Genomic DNA, 25,400 nt, shown 5'->3' on the forward strand with positions numbered 1-25,400 from the left:
CCCGTGAGAGATCAGGACATGGACACAGATTTCTCTGAAAGCATGGGCCCTGCCAATGCATGCATCATGGTGCTAATGGGGCAGGTTCATGCTGTGGAACGCCGATTCTGGGCTCGGGAAACAAGCACAGACTGGTGGGACCGCATAGTGTTGCAGGTCTGGGACGATTCCCAGTGGCTGCGAAACTTTCGCATGCGTAAGGGCACTTTCATGGAACTTTGTGACTTGCTTTCCCCTGCCCTGAAGCGCATGAATACCAGGATGAGAGCAGCCCTCACAGTTGAGAAGCGAGTGGCGATAGCCCTGTGGAAGCTTGCAACGCCAGACAGCTACCGGTCAGTTGGGAATCAATTTGGAGTGGGCAAATCTACTGTGGGGGCTGCTGTGATGCAAGTAGCTCACGCAATCAAAGATCTGCTGATATCAAGGGTAGTGACCCTGGGAAATGTGCAGGTCATAGTGGATGGCTTTGCTGCAATGGGATTCCCTAACTATGGTGGGGCTATAGACGGAACCCATATCCCTATCTTGGCACCGGAGCACCAAGCCGGCGAGTACATAAACCGCAAGGGGTACTTTTCGATAGTGCTGCAAGCTCTGGTGGATCACAAGGGACGTTTCACCAACATCAACGTGGGATGGCCGGGAAAGGTGCATGACGCTCGCATCTTCAGGAACTCTGGTCTGTTTCAAAAGCTGCAGGAAGGGACTTTCTTCCCAGACCAGAAAATAACTGTTGGGGATGTTGAAATGCCTATATGTATCCTTGGGGACCCAGCCTACCCCTTAATGCCATGGCTCATGAAGCCGTACACAGGCAGCCTGGACAGTGGTCAGGAGCTGTTCAACTACAGGCTGAGCAAGTGCAGAATGGTGGTAGAATGTGCATTTGGACGTTTAAAGGCGCGCTGGCGCAGTTTACTGACTCGCTTAGACCTCAGCGAAACCAATATTCCCACTGTTATTACTGCTTGCTGTGTGCTCCACAATATCTGTGAGAGTAAGGGGGAGACGTTTATGGCGGGGTGGGAGGTTGAGGCAAATCGGCTAGCTGCTGGTTACGCGCAGCCAGACACCAGGGCGGTTAGAAGAGCTCAGGAGGGCGCGGTACGCATCAGAGAAGCTTTGAAAACCAGTTTCATGACTGGCCAGGCTACAGTGTGAAAGTTCTGTTTGTTTCTCCTTGATGAAACCCCCCGCCCCTTGGTTCACTCTACTTCCCTGTAAGCTAACCACCCTCCCCTCCTCCCTTTAATCACCGCTTGCAGAGGCAATAAAGTCATTGCTGCTTCACAGTCATGCATTCGTTATTCATTCATCACACAAATAGGGAGATGACTACCAAGGTATCCCAGGAGGGGTGGTGGAGGAGGGAAGGAAAATGCCACACAGCACTTTAAGCACAGCACTTTAAAAGTTTACAACTTTAAAATTTATTGAATGACAGCCTTCTTTTTTTTGGGCAATCCTCTGTTGTGGAGTGGCTGGTTGGCTGGAGGCCCCCCCACCGCGTTCTTGGGCGTCTGGGTGTGGAGGCTATGGAACTTGGGGAGGAGGGCGGTTGGTTACAGAGGGGCAGCAGTGGCAGTCTGTGCTCCAGCTGCCTTTGCTGCAGCTCAACCATACACTGGAGCATTCTGGTTTGGTCCTGCAGCAGCCTCAGCATTGAATCCTGCCTCCTCTCATCACGCTGCCGCCACATTTGAGCTTCAGCCCTGTCTTCAGCCCGCCACTTACTCTCTTCAGCCCACCACTTACTCTCTTCAGCCCTCCACCTCTCCTCCCGGTCATTTTGTGCTTTCCTGCACTCTGACATTATTTGCCTCCACGCATTCGTCTGTGCTCTGTCAGTGTGGGAGGACAGCATGAGCTCGGAGAATATTTCATCGCGAGTGCGTTTTTCTTTCTTTCTAAGCTTCACTAGCCTCTGGGAAGGAGAAGATCCTGTGATCATTGAAACACATGCAGCTGGTGGAGAAAAAAAAAGGGACAGCGGTATTTAAAAAGACACATTTTATAAAACAGTCGCTACACTCTTTCAGGGTAAACCTTGCTGTTAACATTACATACATAGCACATGTGCTTTCGTTACAAGGTCGCATTTTGCCTCCTCCCACCACGTGACTACCCCCTCAACCTTCCCCCCTCCCTGTGGCTAACAGCGGGGAACATTTCTGTTCAGCCACAGGCAAACAGCCCAGCAGGAATGGGCTATACTGAGTGTCCCTGAAGAAAAGCACCCTATTTCAACCAGGTGACCATGAATTATATCTCACTCTCCTGAGGATAACACAGAGAGAGAAAGAACGGATTTTGGTTGAATGCCAGCAAACATACACTGCAATGCTTTGTTCTACAGTGATTCCCGAGTATGTGTTACTGGCCTGGAGTGATAAAGTGTCCTACCATGAAGGACGAAATAAGGCTGCCCTCCCCAGAAACCTTTTGCAAAGGCTTTAGGACTACATCTAGGAGAACCGCAAATGCCAGGGCAAAGTAATCCTTTCACATGCTTGCTTTTAAACCATGTATAGCATTTTAAAAGGTACACTCACCAGAGGTCCCTTCTCCGCCTGCTGGGTCCAGGAGGCAGCCTTGGGTGGGTTCGGGGGGTACTGGCTCCAGGTCTAGGGTGAGAAACAGTTCCTGGCTGTCGGGAAAACCGGTTTCTCCGCTTGCTTGCTGTGAGCTATCTACAACCTCCTCCTCATCATCATCTTCTTCGTCCCCAAAACCTGCTTCCGTATTGCCTCCATCTCCATTGAAGGAGTCAAACAACATGGCTGGGGTAGTGGTGGCTGAACCCCCTAAAATGGCATGCAGCTCATCATAGAAGCGGCATGTTTGGGGCTCTGACCCAGAGCGGCTGTTCGCCTCTCTGGTTTTCTGGTAGGCTTGCCTCAGCTCCTTCAGTTTCACGCGGCACTGCTTCGGGTCCCTGTTATGGCCTCTGTCCTTCATGCCCTGGGAGATTTTCACAAAGGTTTTGGCATTTCGAAAACTGGAACGGAGTTCTGATAGCACGGATTCCTCTCCCCAAACAGCGATCAGATCCCGTACCTCCCGTTCGGTCCATGCTGGAGCTCTTTTGCGATTCTGGGACTCCATCATGGTCACCTGTGCTGATGAGCTCTGCATGGTCACCTGCAGCTTGCCACGCTGGCCAAACAGGAAATGAGATTCAAAAGTTCGCGGTTCTTTTCCTGTCTACCTGGCCAGTGCATCTGAGTTGAGAGTGCTGTCCAGAGCGGTCAGAATGGAGCACTCTGGGATAGCTCCCGGAGGCCAATACCATCGAATTGTGTCCACAGTTCCCCAAATTCGAGCTGGGAACGTCGATTTAAGCGCTAATCCACTTGTCAGGGGTGGAGTAAGGAAATCGATTTTAAGAGCCCTTTAAGTCGAAATAAAGGGCTTCACTGTGTGGACGGGTGCAGGTTTAAATCGATTTAACGTTGCTAAATTCGACCTAAAGTCCTAGTGTAGACCAGGGCTTAGTGTAGTGGGATTCCATTTGGGAGTTAACACTGCAGATACCCCACAGAGCTGAAGAGCAGGCAATATGCTCTCCAAGAACTCTCTTCCAAGTCCAGGGAGTTGTGTGGGCAAGTCGGCTGGGGAGGTGGTGCTGCAGGCATAGCTGAAGATGGTTACAACTCTGGATATGGGGGGCTAGAGGACTTTATGAGGTGCAGTGTAGTTAGGTGTGTATTTTTTTTAAGGATAGAATTACTTGGTGCAGCACTTTGTATTTCAAAAGAATCCTTTTAAAAATCTTTCTCCCTAGGGGAGGCGGGAAGCTTCTCTCTGAGAGGTGCAGAACTTCCTTGGGTCTTTGTTCAGTGAGCAGAAGAGATCTTAAATTGTTTGGCAAGGTTTGAAAAATCATGTGTGTTGGGGGAGGGGAGGGAACATACAAGACATTGCTATTTCTTTGGAAGACATATTAAAAAAGAAATCCCATGCGTTTATTGCAAGCATTTTTAAGAGAGGTTCACATTTTATTCCCTCTATTACAATTTAATCTAAGGTTGATGCTTTAATTGTTGATACAGAAGGTTTTGAGTTAGCCCTGTGGCTACAGTTAGATCACAGTTTTATTTTAACTTAATATGTCATACACAGTTACAACATACAAAATACATAAACTAGATTGGGCAAAGAAAATAGCTTGTTTAGCAGTAAATGTTGCTAGTAATGCAGTAGCCTTGTCGACATATTTAATTAGAGCAGTCAAGAGAAGTGTGGAGGAACTTCCTTATTTTTGATTTAAAAGCTTGTGTTGATTTACCATGTTGTACCTTAGGGACAAAAGAGCTCCAAGACGATGTTCCTTATTAAAGCGATAATTTTGTAAGCAAAGTTTCAGGGATCTGTATGTTAGCAGGTTTGATTCTCTTCTCCTGCTTGTGCATGGGGAGGCAAACGTGCTTTTGAAATACCTTGGTGCTTCCTGTATCGTGGGGCAGTACAGAGGCTTATCTGACTCCTTTCATAAGTGACAGTAGCCTCAGGGCTTCCCTAATTTATGCTCTGCTCCTTCGCCCCCCCAAAAAAGGAATATGACCAGAGTGCAGGGCACACTGCCACATCCTCAATCTGCCAGCCGGGCTGGTGCAGAGTTCTTTGGTGAAATCCTGGCTCCACTGAAGTCCCTGGGAGTTTTGCCATTGACTTCAATGAGGCCAGGATTTCACACCTTGCATCAGCTCTACACCAGCCAAGGAGGTCCTCTGCCCAGGGGTTATTCTCAGGTCTGCTTCTGCCCATCTTGAGACTTCTTTACTCTGCCAGAGCTACGTAAAGGGAATTTAGTCCAACTGGGAATAGGAGCCAGCGTGCATTTGTTATGTGTATCATCCATACATCTATCACTGGATTTGGTTCCAAGTCAGAGGTGTAGGAGTATGAGGTCTTGTCGGGCATTTGATGTGATCTACACACACATACAAACACCAATAGGTGTTGAATGTGATAGTTTTTTTTGATGGAATTGTAGCATTATCCCATAGGAATATCAGGATTATATGCAGATGTGTGCACAGGCATCAACTTCCTCTCTGCCCGGGGAGAGCTCGACTCTGCCCCAGGCCCACCCTCACTCCACCTCTTTTCCTCCAAACCCTCACCCTGCCTCTTCCCAATCCACCCATTACCCCAAGGCCTCCCCTTTCTGCCCCTGCACCACCCCTGCACTGTCTCTTCCCAACCTTCCCCCCAAGTGAGCCTCCTTCCCCTCCCTCCCAGCACCTTCTGCATGCCACAGAACAGTGGTGGTTTTATTTATAGTGTTGCCAACTCTCCTGATATCAGGTGTTTTTCTTAAAGCTCCAGCTTCTGGAGTCATATGAATATGTGAGAATCTCAGATTTCATTTTTTAAAAAAAGGTTTGAGTCCTCACTGTTAGAAATTAAAGCTTCAAAACACATACCTTAAAGGCTTAAATACATACCAGAAGGCAAATAAGAATCCAGTATGTAATTTTTTAAATTTTGTTTTTAAGCCATCTATTAATGGGGGAAAAGGGGTGAAGGAGCTAACTCATGATTTTTGAATGCTTAGGTTTGGCAATGTTGTTTTTATCTCAATGAGCTTTGTTGGATTTTATTTTTAAGAGAGCACAGTTTGGTGCTCAGCATTGTGTGCAGCCATCAAGGGCCTGATCCTGAGAAAGGCAGGACAGCTGTGACTCCTTGGATTAGATTTTAGGAGCCAGATTTTTCAGAAGTGCAGAGTATCCACAGCACCCATTGACTTCTGTGGGAGTTGTAGGTGCTCAAGACTTGTGCAAATCAGGACTGAAACAACTGAGCTCTGTGCTATGTTGCAGTTCCTCTGTTTTTGAAAATCCTACCCATAATGCCTTACACACCCGTAGGGCCTTTCAGATGAGGATTTTAAAACCTTTTACAAACATTAATTAAATTAAACCTTATAACATCCCTATAAAATAGACCTGTGGCATTATAGAGACAAGGTGGGTGAGGTAATATATTTTATTAGACCAACTTCTGCTGGTGAAAGAGAGAAGCTTTCGAGCTACACAGAGCTCTTCTTCAGGTATCAGTCATTTCATGGAGGAATAAAGCAAGTAAGAGGAAGTGACTTTCTCAAGGTCAGGCAGCCAATTAGTGGCAGAGCTGGCAATAGAGGCCAGAGGTCTTGCTTCTCAATGACCTGTTGTAAGTACTAATCCAGACTAAACAGCTGCATGCTAAGCAAACTGTCACATTAATGGGAGAGTGGGGAAAGGAAAAGAGCACAACAAAGGCAGTTGGCAGGGGGTAGACAGGGGCTGTACCACTGCTTCAGTCTATAAAATGCGTGGAGGCAAGCCCTCGCTGAAGTAGTGAGATCTCTTTTTAAGTCATGTAGATCATAGTCACAAATGGCCATGCCAGATCCAGTCAATTCCGCTTCTTGCTCATGTGAGAGAGTCTGTTGTTAGAGAGCTAAAGGAGTCAATGGTGTTGAGTCTGTTTTTCTTCTCGCACCAATGGAAGCTGGAAGTAACTCAGCTGAAATCAATAGACTTGTAGGGTAAGTGGTGCAAGCTGAAGAGAATTAGGGTCATATTCTTGACTTCACAAAAGACTGGGCATAGCCCAAGAGTCTTTGATGCCAATGAAGTGTAAAGTAGGAGATATCTTGAACCAGCTTCAAGAGATGGAAAATTTGAGTAGTTGACCTGGAAAACATAGTGTCTGCCTCTGATGTTGTGCAGTCAGCAAAGCTTACCAAAAATAAATACATGGCAAACAGACTGGACTAGCTTGAAGTTTAAATCATGGAAGGAGGAAAGCTCTTAAAGAAGCTAACTTTCTCTCTCAGTGGCTTTCAGGGTTCATGGGGACAGTAGCTCCAAAGAGGGATTTTTCAGCAGCGGAGATCCTTGTCATTGATTCATCCTAGCACAGTTGTAGTGATTTGCAAAACCCTTCAAATGAAGATAGTATTCCTCTAAAGCAGATGGAACTGCACGGAAATGGGAAGTGCTGTACCAGGGGACAAGGATCAGAAAGTACGTGGCAGGCCTTCTAAAGAAAAGAGAACATTTTACAGCCAAGAGGGAAGAAGCTTGGAGACATCAGGCTCTTCCTAATAGTCTTCCACTTTCCCTCACCATTGGTAGATAGATATGGGAGGCTGGACTTTGCACACAGTCCAGTGCTGAATGCTGAATTCTTCATTGTTAGGAAGATGTTTTGGCTGAGGCTGAATCTTTCCCTAAAATAATTTGGAGTGGCCGGAATTGCCGGTGGGTTCCTGGTTGTCATAGACTTGAGTTGGACTAGTTTCTTCTGCACATTTTCATATGTCCCTTTACATAGAGTACCATTTTGGAAATGTACTCCTTCTCGGGTGACCAGACAGCAAGTGTGAAAAATCAGGGTGGGGGTGGGGGCAATAGGCCTTTATATAAGAAAAAGCCCCAAATATCAGGACTGTCCCTATAAAATCAGGACATCTGGTCACCCTAACTCCTACAGTCCAGTATGTGGTACAAACAAACTGTGTTTCAGTGGATGGTTAAAAATCCTCCACATTGCCCTGCTGCAGTGGACTGACCTTTCAGTGCACACACATCACTAGGATCATTTTCGCTGCCAACGCATTTCATTCCTCATTGTGAATCTTTGGGTTAAATGGTACCATTTAAAAAGCCCTGCATGGGGGGGGTAGATGCTCAGGCTGGAGGAGCTGGAGAGGAATTGTGCCTCAAGATGCACAAGGGAAACGAGTCCTTGTACCCCTTCTCAGCATAATAGAAGCAAGCAAGTTATAGCATCCCTTGGGATGATGCAACCTGCTCCCTGCAACACGCCAGAGCAGCTTTGCAGGCAGGTGAAGAAAAAAGGTAGGATTATGACCCTGTTTCCTTCCTGTCACTGCCCCAGCTGCTTTGTGCCTCTAGGGAGAAGTTCCTGCACCACCACGGGTATTGCTTGTTCTTGGCTGTTAGCTGTGTAAGAGGGCCGCTCCTTTGGCCCTTCTTTCTCTCATCACACTCCCCCCGCCCGGCCTCTGAGAAAGAAGCAGGGGCAATCTGGCTGTATTTGTTGGGTTTTGCTGAAAACATACATGGTATTTTAAGCTCCCTTATCAATGTTTCCAAATCTGATATGTAATAGTAGAGCTAAGATACCATCACATGGCAGGCACATCGTAGTGCATAGCAAAGGCATATGTAATGGCATGTGTATTGCTCTGGATATGTGTAATGGATTTGTTACAGAATTTAAAAGCTGCTCATGGGCTTTTAGTTATGTAGTCTATCGTGTTACATTGCTGATGTCTTACTCTGGTGCTTTGATCACAGTACGTACTGGGGTGTCACTGTGAAATGTGAAACACTTGGATAAAATGCAAAGAAAGTCGTATTTAGGCTTCATCCTTGTAGATCTTAAAACATTTATTACTCACAAAATGACAAACCTAGCTGAGCATCATGGGTTGCAGAAAATAGCTTATAAAAGTGCAACAAATAAAAGTTCAAGGATTTTTTTTTTAAAAAATGGATAGATGTCAGCTTGTCACAAGGTAAAGATCTTGGTGGGAAGTGTTTAAAAAGCAGATTATGCTGGAAAATATTAAATGATTTATATATATATATATTTATGAAATTGGGATATGGATATATATGAACTCCACAGAAACCTAGAAAATAATGAAGATGATTTTAAAAAGGGGAGGTAGGGAATGGATTAAAAGAATAATGGCACCTATTAAAAAAATATTTTCAGATAAGTGTGTGGTGTGTGTGCACTTTAAATGTGCTTTATCTTGTTACATGGCAGAACTTCCTTGCACTAGCTCCCCTCTACGATTTGAAAAGTGTGTGTGTGTGTTTAGAGTACCTTTTGGGTGGGACAGTGGAGGGAGGAGGATTGAGAATGAAATTGTGATGGTGGGTGGAGCATGTGTTTTAGAATGAAATGCTGAGGCTGGTGGAAATGAAGAATGAAATGTTGATGGGGAAGATAAGAGGAGAGAGTAAAACACTGGGTCAACCTTGCTCTCTCTCCATCTCTCTCTCCCTCCAACTTTCAGTATGTCTAGATCAGGGGTGGGTAAACGTTTTCGCCTGAGGGCCACATCGGGTTTCCAAAATTGTATGGAGGGCCGGTTAGGGGAGGCTGTGTCACCCCAAACAGCCAGGTGTGGCCTGGCCCCCGCCTCCTATCCGACCACCGCGCTTCTTGTCCCCGATGGCTCCCCCGGGACTCCTGCCCCATTCAACCCACCCTGTCCCCTGACCACCACGGACCCCCCACCCCTGACTGCCCCCTGCCGCCCCATCCAACCCCCCCTCTCATTCCTGACTTGCTCCCCGGGACTCCTGCCCCATCCAACCACCCCTTCTCCTTGTCCCCTGACCGCCCCCGGAACTCCTGCCCCTGACTGCCCCCCGCCACTCCATCCAACCCCCCCTCCTTCCTGACTGCCCCCCCGGGACCCCTGCCCCCATCCACATCCCCGCCCCCTGACCACCACCCCAAACTCCCCTGCCCTCTCTCCAACCCCCCCATTCCCTGCCCCCTTACCGTGCAGCACAGAGCACCAGGTCAGGCCTTGGCTCTGCAACTGCGCTGCCCAGCCACCCAGAGCGTTGCGCTGGTGGCATGGCGCACTAAGGCTGCGGAGGAGGAGAGACAGCAGGGAGGGACTCAGGGCCTGGGCAGGACGGTCCCGCGAGCCGTAATTTGCCCATCTCTGGTCTAGAGATTTATGCAGCTCTGCAATCTTCTACCTTCCTTTCTAAGATTCACCTCCGAATTTGGTGCAGACCTTGGATTGATATGTCTTTCCTGAGTTCTGCAGCCAGCAAATATTTTCTAGGAAAATCGACATAATTAAACCAACCTATTTTCATATGATATTAAGAAGACTCTGCACATTTATTCTCAGAAGGAAGGGTCTATGTGTCTCTCACATACGTGTAGGAAACCAGGTAAAATGGCCATCTGAGAAGGCTTTCTGTTGGCTCTGCTCCTGTTGTTGCTGTTTTCTTTATTCCCTGACTGCTACTTGCTTGACAGTGATTCCAGTCGCACTCTGTGTCCATGTCTGCCACTGTGTGAAAATGAAAAAAAGTTTCACATTCCCCCCTACCTCCCAAATACAATTTGACTGGAGAAATAACCAAGCACTAGACTTCTTTCCTGAGTGCAGAAATATTCTAGGAAGAACTTGCTGGAAACAACATGTTTATACAAGAATTCTGAATTCCCATAGCCGCACCTCCTTCCTCAGCATGGGAGCTCTCAGGAGGAAGGAGGTGTGGTTTGAGTGCTGCCCTCAGGCTGCCCTCACAATGCTTTGGGGGACCTTGAGAGAGAGCCAGACTAGCTCCAGGATTGGGAGAGGACAAAGGTGGGGCTGTGCCATCTCCTTTTACACCCATTGAGTCATGCATCAAGAAATATTCAGCCAGGCCTAAGGATCAGGGCCCTTAAATGGGGCAGGTTTATGGAGACAGTTCTTTCTTTTAAGAGCCATCTAATTAAATTAAAAGTGAACTAAGCAATCAGGACTCTCTTTCAAGCTGTGAGAAATCCTATTTGGAAATTCCCAAAGGTTCTTCATCCATATATGACTGACTGAACTTTATCGAGAGCATGGATGTTTCATGTATTTTGGTGACATCCCTTCGTTGGCATGGGTGATGTCAGAAATGTATTAAGAAGCCAAGAGGAAGCCAACTAGAGACTTTGCTGCAAGGCCATTCCTGGCCTGTCTGTCAAACACTGTAGAATATATGAAAAATAACTTGAAAGCTGGGATTCTTTTCAACAGGCAGGAAGGAGGAGACAACTGCAGTGCAGAAAATCTTGATTGTCTAATGGAAAGCCATGGGTGCCAGCATGGTGCTGAGCAGCCTTCGATTTAAGTGAGCTTCCTTTTAATTCTGTTTGGTGAATTAAAGCCACCTCTTTCCTGGTTGAGATAGTCAGTGATCAACAGCTTTGAATCTGGAGAACCAGCTCCTGAAATTAGTAGGCAAGGACTAGAGAAAGTCTTAATTTCTTGGCTGTCTAAGCAGGCAGGCCAGTGATTTAAATGGGCTATCAGGACTGAACTCCCCTTCTCTCCCATCCTTGACATACTGCCTCCCAGACCCATGTTGTAATATATTATCAGGGCAGAGAGAAGAAATTTCTTCTGCAAGAAAACAGATTTTTAATTTTCCATTATCAGTGTGGCACCTTTAGTGAGCACTGAATTGGCTTACTTTTTTTTTTTATTAATAGAGGTTATGAATTCAGGTAAGGGTCTCAGAAACACAGTGACACATACTTGCAAAGCAATATCACAAGGTTTCCTTTGGCGTGAATAAGGCCCATGACAGGCATCTGAAATTAATAAGCATCCACCTTGTTCAAACAAGTCCTTGCTATATTGTGAACATGATCAAAACCATCTCATGCCCAAGGAGTGTCACTTCAAAATTACAGTTGTTGCAAACTCAGATGTTCAAGAATTGGAAAGTTTGCAAGCAATTTCCTTCCCGGGCAGCTTGGAAGCCTGGATGTGTTATAAGATACCATGACAAAAAGCCATTGCAGAAGCTTTGGAGGTGCAGATTTTCCCTTTGGAGCTGTACAATAGGTTCAAACCCTGCTTAAGGTCAGACATGTCTCCTGCTATGTATTTGTGTTTGGGGCCTCAGTCCTGTTTCAGTGTCCAGTCGTTATGTGAGATGTACAGACATTCATGTTTATAACTACTACCATAATAGATATAATAAATCAAAACCTGAAGTGTAAAACATTTGAATATTTATCAGACTACCTTGATTATATAAATATTAATGAACAGCTGGAACACCAATGGCCCACAGTGGCACATTTACACTTCTCAAAGTAGTTTGTATGTTGCAAAATACTGGTACTGCCTAATGGAACAGCACCAACACTCACTGGTTCTTCTTCTTCACCCTAAATAAGGGGCAGAATCCATTACCCTTGATCTGACAAAGTAGCATCTTACGCCAAGTAAGTGGAAATCAGTGAGGCTAGTCATGGAGTAAGGCATTACTCAATGTAAAGATGACAGAATCTGGCCCTAAACCAATAGTGAAAAGTTCAAAAGCTGGAGCTGTTGTAGAGCCAAAAGGAGCTAACAAACTAATTGTAGTTATCACACAATGGCCCCCAAACCTTTTTCAGAGTCACGGCTTCCCAGGATAATCAGCTCAACATGAGCTCTCAATGTGATGCTGTGGCCAAAAGAGCTAATGCGATTCTAGGATGCATAAAAGGGGACATCTTGAGTAGGAGTAGAGAGGTTATTTTACCTCTGTATTTGGCACTGGTGCAACTTCTGCTGCAATACTGAGCCCAGTTCTGTTGTCCACAATTCAAGAAGGATGTTGATAAATTGGAGAGGGTTCAGACAAGAGCCACAAGAATGATCTAAAGGTTTTGAAAACAGCCTTTTTAGTGATTGTGTGGGTGGTAAGATGTTCATACTCACCCTGGCCTAGGAAGGTTAATGAGGCTGAGAAGGGGCCAGTTAAGTGGATAGGCCCAACCTGAGATGAATTAGGTGGCCTAAATAACCATGGAAGGGGGAAACATGTAGTGATCTGGCCGGAGGGCCACACCATGAAGAAAGGCCATCCTGAGTCACAGAGAGAATGACATGTCAGGGCACATGAACAAGCGACAGAAGGGGGTGTCAGGCCTGGAAGGAGCTAATCCACAGAGCAGCTAGGAGGAGGTGCCCTAATGACGAGGGTACTCCACGGCAGTGATAAGCTAAATAGATTGTCAGACTCTCAGAGGAGGCTCAAAGAGGAGGTTAAGGGGTGACCTGATTAGTCTATAAATATCTACATGGGGAACAAATATTTAATAATGGGCTCTTCAATCAAGTAGAGGAAAGTATAACAATCCAATGGCTGGAAATTGACTCCAGACAAATTCAGATTGGGAATAAGGCATACATTTTTGACAGTGAGAGTAATTACCCCTTGGAACAATTTGGAAGGAATTTGAATGGAAGGATTCTCCATCACTGGCAATTTTTAAATCAAGATTGGATGTTTTACTAAAAGATCTGCGCTAAGAATTATTTTGGGGAAGTCCTGTGGCCTGTGCTACAGGAGGTCAGACAGATGATCACAATAGTCCCTTCTGGCCTGGGAATCTCTGGATCATAATGCTATTTCTAGTACACATCACAACTATCTGAAGGCTATTTTAATTCCACCAATGGCCTCAAGCTTGCTTCAGAGAGGATCACGCCGCAACAGGCAGTCAAGGAACATGTCTTGTCTTGCTGCTCACTCTTCATCTCTCCCTTTAGAATTCTCCATTGGTGTTGGAGTAAGCTGGGCCAGCTTTGAGAATGGCTTTTCATTTTTAAAAAAAGTCAATTGTCCAATAAGAAAATGTCCTCTACTCACAGTGATTTTCTGGTAATTTACTGGTAACATTGTTCTTTGAAGTAAAAAGTTTATTTGCAGAACTGTATTTTTTTTAACCTGGATAAGGTATAATATTGGGAACTTACTTAGGAATTCTACTTAGTTGAGTAGTTAGCGTGGAGTATAGGCAATTCGTTTCTACCAGATTCTTTTGTTTCATCCCTGGAATCTTTCTTACTGATGCAAGAGATTCAGGCTGTGAGAAGAAAACATTGCTTATTTCTTCCCATACAGTTGAAGGCTAGCATTTATCATCTTCCCATACATGGGAAATAGATACTTTTGACATTTGAGTTATTAACTGGTATGGATGCACCATATCCACCAGTGCTAAAAGGGTAGGTTTGGAAGATCACTCTATATCTGGTCCTTAGTGCACTTACTCTGATACTTTACTTCATGCAGTAGCCACAAGTACCTGACACTTCAGGGGAAATTGAAACATTTCATAATGAATCATAGAGTATCAGGATTGGAAGAGGCCTCAGGATTTAGTCCAATCCCCTGCTCAACACAGGACCAATTCCCCAACTAAATCAATGCACCTGTACATGGAAAGAACTTCCTTTCTGTCTCCATAGACTGTGTCTTGAAGCATGAAATCTGAGTGGTTTTTATCACAGAATTATGGCTTGCTTTCCCTATTAAGGATTACAACGAAAATGGGCTAAATTCTCTCTCGGGTTATGGCAGCTTCATTTCAGGACCTCCTGGAAGCAGGGAGTTATTGGTAAAAGGGAGGGTTGGGGCTAGAATCTGATGGCTGCTAGCACAGCCTAAAAATTAGGCAGTGCTGGTTGAAGAGAGGCATAGCCAAAGGATTTGCTGACTCACTACATTCCTGTTGGCCAAGCTTCTGTGTAAACACCAAATAAAAATATAAGAGGCCTTCCCGCAGTGGAGGGAGGGCAGGAATGGAAACACAGCCTATGCTCCACTGGAAGTGGATCACTCTATTGTGCAGCAGCCCACACTGGCAGTTTCCTCCCTGGCAAACTGCATTTCCCTGTGGCAGTGGGGGTAAACCTGGCCCATTATCTGTTCCCCACTAGGCAGCAGCATGCATTCCTCTCTGATTTGATGCCACTCTTCTGGGGGTCTGATCCTGAGCTGCAACTTTCCATGCTTTCATGATATTGAAAGCACAAGTTGTAACACTCTTGTAAAGGAGTTTTTCCCTGTGGAAGGTGAAGTCTTCAGTGTTTCTCCTAGCTTCCACCTCCTGGTATATTTCACCACCTTTTTTCCTCCTCTCCACCTGCACCAGTCTTGATGAAAGTTCACAATAGGTCAAATGCTCTAAAGAGGTTGTTCTCAAGCTTTACTTATGGTTATTGGACTTTGCCAGTTCATTAAAAATATATATCTATATATCTCTATATAATTTGCTCAAAAACCCACTGCCAACAGTGTCCTCGGTGAATAAATTATCATGATTATGGCTTTGCTAGTGAAAAAATGTTAGCTGAATTTTTATGCACTGAATATTCATGCGAGGTGAAAATTTTAGTGCAGCTTGCAGAGTGAATACAAATGCAACCATTAGCATCCCAGACCCATTTTTACCAGAGAGCGCCTACCAGAAACAAAAGAGATTTGAAATAACAACAATCACCCACTTCAAAAGCGATGGGAAAACAGTGCTTTTATTACAGTATTTAAAACAAACAAACAAAAATAATACTTTTGATCAGAGTTTCTCTCAGAATTTGAATTCGCCTGTATCTGTTTGGTGCAGACAACTGTCCTCTGGTCACTCAAATGTTATCACTGCAGTCTTCCTCTCATTTCTCCTGGGATTCCAACACAAGTGTCTGGGTGAGCACCTCCAATTTAACTGGGATTGTTCATGCTTAGTTTAAATCTGTCGAGAAAATGGGAGTCTCAGGCAAGGCCTACGTGAGAATGTCTTCTAGATACTCTGTCTCCTCTCACAATTAGGTCAGTCACTGGCTGGAGGCACAGTACATACATTACAATACTCTGTGCTGTCACATAATGTTTTTGGAATAGTGAAAACAGTGTGGAAAACAATCCTGTAGTGCAGGATGGGCCTGTGTTAGCCAGATGGTCTCTCTGGAGTAATTTCATTCTCATTGTACAGGATGATTTGGAGGATGAGATGTGTGTCAGGTCTAGCTCAAAAATGAAATCAATAAATCAAACACTCCGGGAAGAGTAGGTGATGTTATGGTAGCTGTAGAAGATGATCCAAAAAAGTTTCTCCTAATGACAATGAAATATAACAAGAGGTGACCATTAGGGGGAACAAAATAGGGTTGGATGAATCTGAAGATGTTTGGACTCAGACTCTCTGTTTTAATCAAACTGGACTTAGGGCCTGATCCAGGCCCACTGAAGTCAATGGGAGCCTTTCCACAGACTTCGAATGCCTTTGTATGCACCCATTAATTTGAGAGCCTGGTGTGACATATCCAGGGTACAATCCAGACTAATGAGTAGCTGTGTCACCTCTGCCCTCTAACCTGGGGTGCCCTTTACACTGTTTTGCTGCTGTAGCCTCCAGCTGGACTGCTCACAAACAGCCTCCAGCATGCAAGTCACTCCCAGCTGTGTGTGTGTACTGCAGCCAGCCAGCCACACCTTGGCTCTTACCAGCCTGGGTTATACTGCAGGGTGACTCCAACACACCCCCAGTCCTAGATTTTATCCTAGAAATGTATGCCCTGTAATGCCTGGTCCTCTCCTGGACAACACAAGATTATATAAAGTCCATCATTTTATTAATAGAAATGATATGCATGTATTTTGTTACTCCAACTGGAGTTTCCCAAAAGTTTGAATTCAAACACACTGGTTTAGATAAAATGACAAAACTACTACAAAGAGAGAGATTTTAAGTGAGTACAAGTAACGAGGCATAGAAGTCAGAAAAGGTTATAAGAAAAAGATAAAATGCAACTGGCGCCTAACAACAAACTATGTTAAATTAAAAGTGAAGTTTTTCTTACCACATGCTCTCCACAGTCTGACCAAACTTCTTAGGTCCAGACCCCTTTCCCAGTTGAATGGCTACTTCCTTTGCTCCTTCTGGTACAGTGAATCAATGGGGGGGAGGGGAAGGGGGAGAGGAGAGGGTTCTTTGGGGTGTTTGCCCCTTCTTTTAATAGTCTTGTCCCCTTTTGAGAAGCATTTCCAGCTGGGAGCAAGGCCACAGGCAGTCTGTGTGGAAGGGAACTCCTTGCTGTTTCTTTGCTAAGATGTAGACTATTTTTTGCCTCTGCCCCCTTTCCAGAGGAGGAATTGCCAATTAGCAAGCAATGGTTCATCAGCCTTGTTTACGCCTGGCTGAAGCATCAGCTTGTCCTTTGTCTCTGAGGAACTGGTTTGGCCACTCCCCAGACTTCTCTGGAAAAAATATTTTTGCCCATGATTTCAGCTTCTGTTTATAACTTCACATATAACCCTGCTACATGCATTTTGCCATGATATTATTGATCAACAAAGTATGAATTTTTAAATGACATCTATAAGGTACACTTTGTACAAAGATTATTACAATAGAGTATAGGGTGTGGACATGGGAACATTCCGTCACACCTGGACCTAAACTTTCCCAGGTATTCTCAAGTGAGATACTAGATAAAGATTGATGAACATGTGATGGCTTTTGAGTTGCCTGTAATAATTTATGAATGCTATGTTTGTCTTATAATTGTAAGGAATTTACTATGTGAAAACACTGGGTTAATTCAAGAAGAGCAGAAAAGAGTACAATGGCTTTAGATAGCATCCCATCAGCTGACCCTTAAGAGATGATGCAGGAGTCATTTGCTTTGATATCCCACCTCTGACCTCCTGTTGTGCTCATTGAACTAGTAAATCAAGGTATGTGATGGGGGTTCCCAGCTTGTAAACACAGTGGATCCAAGCCTGGGAACTGGAGACAAATGTGGATAGAATATGTGGCTAGATTTAAAGACCATCCTTGAAGGATGGAGGGGGGGTTGTTAATGTGAACCCATACTCCAGTGTTTGGGGTATCTGGGAAGTTATACCTGCCTATATTCTCTGCTAAGAGATGGCAAACTTTTAGGTAAGATAGGGGTGTGTATAGACTTTTTGTTTTTTAAAAATCCTTTTCTTCTATGTTATGCTATGTTCCTATTGTTAAGATTAAACAATACTTTTGTTTAAAACAGTGGTTCCAAAACTGGGGTTTGTGAACCCCTGGTGGTTCGCAAAATGTGACATGGGGTTCTCAGGAAAAAATTCCTTAATGGAGGACAGAGCTGTCCCTAGGGACCCCAGGCAGCACGGGGCCAGCAACCCGGAGCCCCTGGACTTCCAAGAGCTAAGCAGATCAAAGCAAGCATATCTATCACACTGAGGAGATTTAAACTTCAAGACTCCTTATAAGAAATGGAAAAGGAGGTGGATGTTTTTTGCTGTTTTTAAAATTAAATAGGTAGTTCATATTGTTTTTAAAATTATTATGAAGAACAAGTTTAAGCTTTGTTGTAACGGGCGTTGTTTGCCTGGACTGCTCAAGACCCGAATGCTTGTGTAGAAGGAACTCTTTGAGTTGGCTTCTTAAACACCTTCATGCTGTTTCACATCTGATACTCCTTGATGAACCATAGGAGCCTTGTCTTCTAACAGGCTTATTCAAAGTGATACAAGCTATGAAAATGAGATCTTGGAAGAGTGTTGCCATTTTCATACTGTAATAAAAATACTGTAATGATAAATAATAAATAATAATAGTGTGTAATAAGTATGTCAAAACATTTTATATTTCTAAGATCACTGCTTTTATAATTTATACTCAGGTAAAGGAGAAAATCCCTGGAAATATTCATTTTTAGGAGGGGGTTCACAAGACTTGACATTTTAGTGAAAGGGTTTCACAGGTTGTTAAAGTTTGGGAACCACTAGTTTAAGAAGACTGTGTTGGGTCACGGTAATCTGCTGGTCACAGGCCCCCAAAGGGAAGAAGCAGAGGTACGCAATTCCATTCCGTTGTGCAAGGGAAGCATGGTTGATATATAGGATACTGTACCCTAGGACCCAGCCTAAGACTGAGAGAATCACAGGATTCCATCCCAGGCAGGTAAAGGCCAGAACCCTGGGGGTGAGGGGGGAGAATGTACTTGGAGAGACTAAAGACGGGGTCAGAGATGCAGATAGCCCTGTAATCATGACAACATAAACCTTGACTTGGTCCCTAAGAAAAATTTGGATTAATTAAATATGAACTGTCTTACATGACCCAAACTTGCTCCCATTAAATGTAATGGGCATTCTGCTATTGACTTCAATGGGAGTATCTCAGGGTGGGTTGGCTCGTTAAGAGAGTTGGGCTTAACTGCACTTTTACCTAGTTAACTGCCTCGGCAGGTGGTGGGTGCTGAGACTTCCTTCTAAGACAAGGGTGGGCAAATTACGGTCTGGGAGCCACATCTGGCCCTCCAGACATTTTAATCCGTCCCTCAAGCTCCCATCGGGTAGTGGGGTCAGGGGCTTGCCCCGCTTCGTGTGGCTCCTGGAAGCAGCGGCATGTCCCCCTTCCAGCTCCTATGCATAGGGGCAGCCGGGGGCTCTGTGCACTGCCCCCACCCCAAGCACCACCCCTGCAGCTCCCATTGGCTGGGAACCACAGCCGATGGGAGCTGCAGGGGTGGCACCTGTGGATGAGGCAGCACACAGAGCCCCCTGGCCGCATCTCTGTATAGGAGCTGGAGTGGGGACATGCTGCTGCTTCTGGGAGCTGCTTGAGGTAAGCACCCCCCAGATCCTGCACCCCTGACCCCCTCCCATGCCCAACATCTGCCCCAGCCCTGATCCCCCTCCTGCCCTCCGAACCCCTTGGTCCCAGCCTGGAGTACCCTCCTGTATCCCGAACCCCTCCTCCCCAGAGCCCGCACCCCCAGCCAGAGCCCTCACCCCCCCTGCACCCCAACCCCCAATTTCATGAGCATTCATGGCCCGCCATACAATTTCCATACCCAGATGTGGCCCTCATGTCACCCCTATTCTAAGAGGAGACTTCTCAGGTCAGTAAGGGCAGAGACCTGGAGGTTGCAGGAAGGCTCCTGAAGGAATTGTAGGACCAAGGAGGTGAGTGCTCTCCTGCAGTGGAGCCTGTTAGGTGGCAGAAAGTGGTAGGAAACTCTCTGCAGTGGGCCCAGAGATGAGATCTGGAGAGAAACATAGAGAGCCCAGAAAGGGGCTGTGGAAAAGGCCTAACGACAGGTTGAGATAGGAAGTGAAACAAGGGGTCTGTATAGGTGGCCCTTGGCTGCTTGCTATGAGGATCCCTGGAATGGAACCTAGAGCAGGGGGAGGGCCTAGGTTCTTCTACATTTTCACTCAGGAAAGTGTCTGAGAAGATCCAGTGTGAGGTTGCTGAATGATTATTTTGATGGTCTCTGTTTACCCCTGAAAAAAGTGTGGAGGAGGAGAGATGGACTTTGATTTGGCCAGAGAACTAGATTGTTATGAAGCACTGGAATTGGTCTATTGAAGAGTGAGAGACTGAAGTGCCTGGAGCTGGCAGATGGGGAACTGAGGTATGGCAGACCACATACCAAGAGGGGAAAAGGGGATCTGGTCACATGGAGCAACGCACTTTACTTTTATGATCGCTTTCATTCACAGTGGTGAAAATTTTGATCCTTTTAGCCCTAAGGGCAACATACACCACATGACATATTTTGCATGTGATAGTAAAAGTTTTGGGTGTGAAGGTATTGCTCTTATAAAAAAATAAGCAGTCTTATATTTGTCCTTTTATTATATCACTTCTGCCAATTATCAAAACAATTTGTGTTTAATGTAATGGTTTTCCTCTTTTACCTCAACCAGTCACTGGATCTCTCCTCATTCCTTGGGACATCATGCAATGACTTTCTGGACGGGAGGTCTGCTGGAACAGTGGTTTAGTTACATCTCTCATCAGTTATCAATGCTTGGTGAATCAAGCAGAAGATGAATTTGGGTGTAGAGGGAGACAGCTAATTCAAACACAAAAGGTCTTAAATAATACTAAAGGGATTGGGGGAGTATAGAAAATTAATGGAAAAATAAATGACTTTATGTATGACTGTTGAGTTCCCATTCCCCCACCCTCCACCCGCCCGATTTGTCCTCGTGGGACAGTCCTTCTCTGAAATAAAATTAGCAGTGATGTCGCACTTTGTGTTTCATCAATGTTAAACCTTAAAATGAAAAGACAGCTAGATAAATGGGGGAAATAAATGTATAATCTGAGAGAAACAGTAGCAGTAATTATCTGAAGGAATTATATGGTATTGGACCCAGGAAAAGAAAATGCATGAGGGAATAAAACTTAGTTATAAGAATTTAGACTGATGCGGTGATATGCCATAAACTTATTTCTATGTATTTGGCATTCTTAAGAAAGGGACCTTGTCAAAGGGTTTTCTCCTTACCTCTGGGGCGCCTCCTTGTGACTCATCTGGGGATTAGCTCTCGACCGGTCTGACAGCCCTTTCTTTGGTTGCTTACGTTGTGATGTCTGTCTCTCTCTGGACTTGGGGTGGTTGCTATAATCCTCTCCTTCTGGGATATCGACATCTTGCTGGACCAACTGGCTGGTTGCTGCCTTCACTAGTCCAGTACAGGAACCCAGGCCTGCCTGCTATTCCAGGTGCCAGACCAGAGATTTTACGCTCGGCAACCACAGTCTGCTCAAGCTCTGACCTGGTTGATGTTTCTCTAGGCTCTTTCCTACTTCTCTCCTCTATCTTCTAGACTACTTCTGGGATTACCTCTGGAGCTTCGTCTTCTCCCCAAAGCTACTCCATCCCTCTCAGCTTCTTGCCACAGTCTGTAGTCCAAGGCAGGATCCCAGGGCCTACACTCCCCCTAGAACTCCTCTTTGTACCTAGCTAACACACTCCTCCCTTTTTCTTTTTCTGTCATTTTATGGCACAGCAGCCTCAGCCCGTGAGGCTATGACTGCCACCTACTGCAAAAGCAAAAATCTATATCCTCTCACCCCATCCGGTATCCTTAAAAAAAACAAAGTAATACTTTTTTTTAATGCTACTCCCATTTTCCGGTCTTTTACCCACCTTTTGACCTTGTTAGCAGGTGGGAGTTTATGGCACCCAGTTATTTCTTGTCTACTTAATTCCCAACAGTGCTCATATATTCATTAAGTGCTTTTATCTTCATTGTTTCCATTAACCATAGCCCAAAAGGTTAAATCTAACTATTTCATCCTTAAATTTATAGGCATTTCTCCAGTTGCTACTTGCAGCACACACAATGGAGTCATAATACTCACCTGCATGCGATTCACAGAGCTTGGGTTTGGATCGGCTCTATTTTTTTTAGTGTTGATTTAGAAGCTGAATTAAAGGCTTGTCATCCATAATCTGTAACGGGTCTTATTAATGACATATACAGCACCAACAGTGTGTTCTTATCTACACCTCAGTTGTTCCCAGAAATATTTTAAAACAGATTCATCTGATCTTTACATTTAGTCAAAGGTGAAAGTGGGCCTGTACAGCATATCGGTAAGACGGGGCCGCTGGTACGGGCCCATACACAGATGACGTTAAAGTGCTGCTAAGGCAGCTTTAACGTCGTTGCCCCTTTTGCACCTCCCCCCACCAGGGCCACCGCCGAGGGGGGGCAAAAGGGGCAGCTGCCCCAGGGCCTGGCGATTTAAAAGACCCCTGTACTGGTAAGTTACTTTCACCCCTGCATTTAGTCTTTATATTATCTGTATGACCTTTCCTAGTTAATCAAACAACTCCTAAGTCTGTAACATTTTGAACTACCTGTATTTTTTCTGTATATAGAGAGAGAGGTTCCAATCTTCCTTGTTGTCAAGATCATTCCCTTTGTTTTAGCAAGTAACAACTTAAATTCCCGAATATCTCTCTATTCTGAGATCCCCAAGTGCCTTGTTGGTTCTCTCTACAGCTATCTTAAGTCTTCTATGTTTGACCCATATAGCACAGTCATCTGCAAATAGAGTAATACTTATTCTTGCTGGTATACTGTTTGGGAGATCATTAATCATTCTGTTAAACAGGGTTGGGCTGATAACACTCCCCTGTGAGTGCCATTAGTAAGTTTGTAAATATTTGACAAAGCTGCCTCCACCCGGACTTGTATGGTTCTATCTCTTAAGACGTCACTAAAGGTTTTGTCTACACTACAGACCTTACAGCAGCACAGAGAGCTCTCCTGCCAATATAATTAAACCACCCCTAATGAATGGTGGTAGCTATGCTGGTGGGAGAGCATATCCCACCAACATAGCGCTGTCCACACGGACATTTTGTCCGTGAAACTTTTGTCGGTCAGGGGGGTGTTTTTCACACCCCGATGGACAAAAGTTTTACCAACAAAAGTGCTAGTGTAGACAAAGCCTTATTAAACCACATAGTCTTCCTCTTATTCTAGTTGTGGCTAGTTTATTCAGCAAGCCTTTCCTCCATAGCATGTCATACTCTTTTTCAATGTCCAAAAAGACAGCTATCCAACTTGGTTCCTTGAGTTGTTTTGTATTTCTCTTTCTAATCTTACAGTAAGATCAACTGCGCATCTTCCTTCCCTGAAACCACTTTGTACACAGTTTATAATTTCATTTTTTTCCAAGTATGCTACTAATCTCTCATTTATTATTCTTATCACATGATGTGAGGGCAATAGAGGTATATGCATCAGGGTTTGTGCGTAATTTGCCTGCTTTCCCTATCAGTATAACCACTGCTTGCTTCTGTTCTGACAGTACTATTCCTTTCTCAATATATTTTTATATAATTCAATACAATTTTTAGTCTCCCTTTTGGTAGGTGCTTAAGCATTGCATTACATATGCTATCTTTACCTGAGGCTGCAGTTTTAGCTTTTTTTGAGTTCCTATATGCTGAAATTTTAATGATGTCATTTTTATATTCTACCTAGCCACATAAGAACTTAGTTTTCTTCAGCAAACATTCTCCCCCCAATCCACAAAAGTGTGCACTCTGATTTGTATCACGACTAACTTTTTGAAATTATTTTGCTAAAATGTGGGCTTTTCCTAATTTAGAACTTTCCGCTTTATCATTTACTATAAGAAAAGGTTTACATTTGTTTTTATCTCTGAAACCATGGAATCTTTGTTCATATTCCCACAGTACTTTCTCCAACTCCTTCTTTGCCTCTTTAATACTTCTTTGTGCCGCTGCTTTACATCTTTTATAGTTCATTAAGTCCTTGGTATTCATTGTACTTTTGGCTTCTTTGTACGCCTTATGTCTTTCTTTAACTGTTGCTTTACAATCTCCATTCCATCAGGGAACTGAATTTTTGAGTTTGTGGCAATTCGATGTCTGACATGTAGCTAGGTTGGCTGCTAGTACAACTCTCTTATCGTGATATCATGACATTCCTCTATATTATTACTTATTGGTACTTAGATGCTGAGCACACCTACTTTTAGTCCCCAATTTGCTTTTCTAAGGGTCCAGGTAGGAATTCCTTCAGTATTTTTAACATGATCTTGGCCTGGTAGGATGGGGTGTTCACACCACGCTTGCCCTGAAAGGGTTAATGCAGACTGAGAGGGGGCTAATTAACCCAACAGGCCACAGCTGAGAGCAATAAGATAGCTAAGCAGTAGCCTGATTGAATGAGGAAGCCCAGCTGAGGAGGAATGAGTTGGGCTGGGACTATAAAGGCAGGAAATTGGCAGCAGACTGCCTGTTAGGAAAGTCTGGGAGAAGGAAGGTGTATTTGGGGTGGCGAACCCAGAGACGGGGGAAGTCAGGAAGGTAGGGCAGGGATCAGGGAAAGGTAGTATGGTCTAGAAAGGAGCAGGCCCTTGACTGCTAGCTAGGGCAGAGGTGGGCAAACTACGGCCCGCGGGCCATGTCCGGCCCAGCCCTTGAGCTTCCCACCGGGGAGGCTAGCCCTCTGCCACGCCTCCACGCAGGCAGTGCTCTGGGCAGTGGGGCTGCGCGCTCCTGCAGGGCAGCGCGTCAGCGAGTCTGGCTCCGGCCAGGTGGCACGGCTGCCAGACATGCTGCTCTGAGTGGCATGGTAAGGGGGCCGGGGCGACGGGTCAGTCAGGGGATGGGGAACGGGGGTGTTGGATAGACGTGGGAGTCCTGGGGGGCCTGTCAGGGGGTGGGGGTGTAGATAGGGGTCGGGGCAGTCAGGGGACAGGGAGCAGGGAGGGTTGGATAGTGGGTGGTGTCCTGGGGGGTTGGATAGGGGCAGGGGGTCCAGGGAGGGGGTGGTCAGGGGACAAGGAGCATGGGGGGTTGGACGGGTGGGAGGTTCTGACGGGGCGGGAAGTGGGAAGGATCAGATGGGGGTGGGGGGGCCAGGCTGTTTGGGGTGGCACAGCCTTCCCTACCTGGCCCTCCATACAGTTTTGCAACCCCCATGTGGCCCTTAGGCCAAAAAGTTTGCCCACCCCTGAGCTAGGGGGCCCTGAGCCGGAACCTAGAATAGAGGACGGGCCTGGGTTCCCCTGCCAGCTACTGAAGGAGTGGCACTACAAGGCAGTGAATGGGAAGACTGCCTAGGACTATAGAAGGAAGACTTTGGTACCTCGGAAGGGGAAATACAGTCACCTGGCCAGAGGGCTGAGTCAGGAAGAGGTGACAGAAGCAGCAGCTTGTAGAGTGAGAGAGGGACTGTACACAGGCAGAGAGTGATGGTGAGAGCGTGCAACCACAGGGAGGGGCATTGACCTCATGAGCTATTCCTCAGAATGACCAGGAGGAGGCACCATCCTAGCAGTGAGTGAAGCACCCCATCACACCTTGATGTGTAATTAGCATAGGGAAGTGATCACTCCCCATTCCATCTTCTTTATAGATTTCTCAGCTGCATTTACTTGCTGTATTGCTTGTTGCAGTTCCTAGATCTAAACATGAAAAGGTTCCATCCATCAAATTAAACCTAGTGGATGCTGCAGTATTGAGCAATACCAGGCTGTGCATATCAATGAACTGTGTTGGGTAATTG

At 45.4% G+C, this 25,400-nt stretch overlaps 1 protein-coding gene across 1 annotated transcript in view; it reads right to left on the reverse strand.

Moving 5' to 3' along the window:
• Positions 1-3,298, reverse strand: part of LOC140906014 (uncharacterized) — a 68,596-nt gene extending 65,298 nt beyond the window's left edge. The window contains exons 1-2 of the mRNA XM_073329509.2: positions 2,556-3,298; positions 1,824-1,968 (exon numbers count right to left, since the gene is read on the reverse strand). Coding sequence (XP_073185610.2) covers positions 1,824-1,968; positions 2,556-3,138 — 728 coding nt within the window. The 5' untranslated portion in view covers positions 3,139-3,298. The remainder of the gene's footprint in view (positions 1-1,823; positions 1,969-2,555) is intronic.
• Between the last annotated feature and the right edge of the window lie 22,102 nt (positions 3,299-25,400).

The sequence above is a fragment of the Lepidochelys kempii genome, chromosome 2 (assembly GCF_965140285.1).
Source record: "Lepidochelys kempii isolate rLepKem1 chromosome 2, rLepKem1.hap1, whole genome shotgun sequence".
NCBI classification, from domain to species: domain Eukaryota; kingdom Metazoa; phylum Chordata; order Testudines; family Cheloniidae; genus Lepidochelys; species Lepidochelys kempii.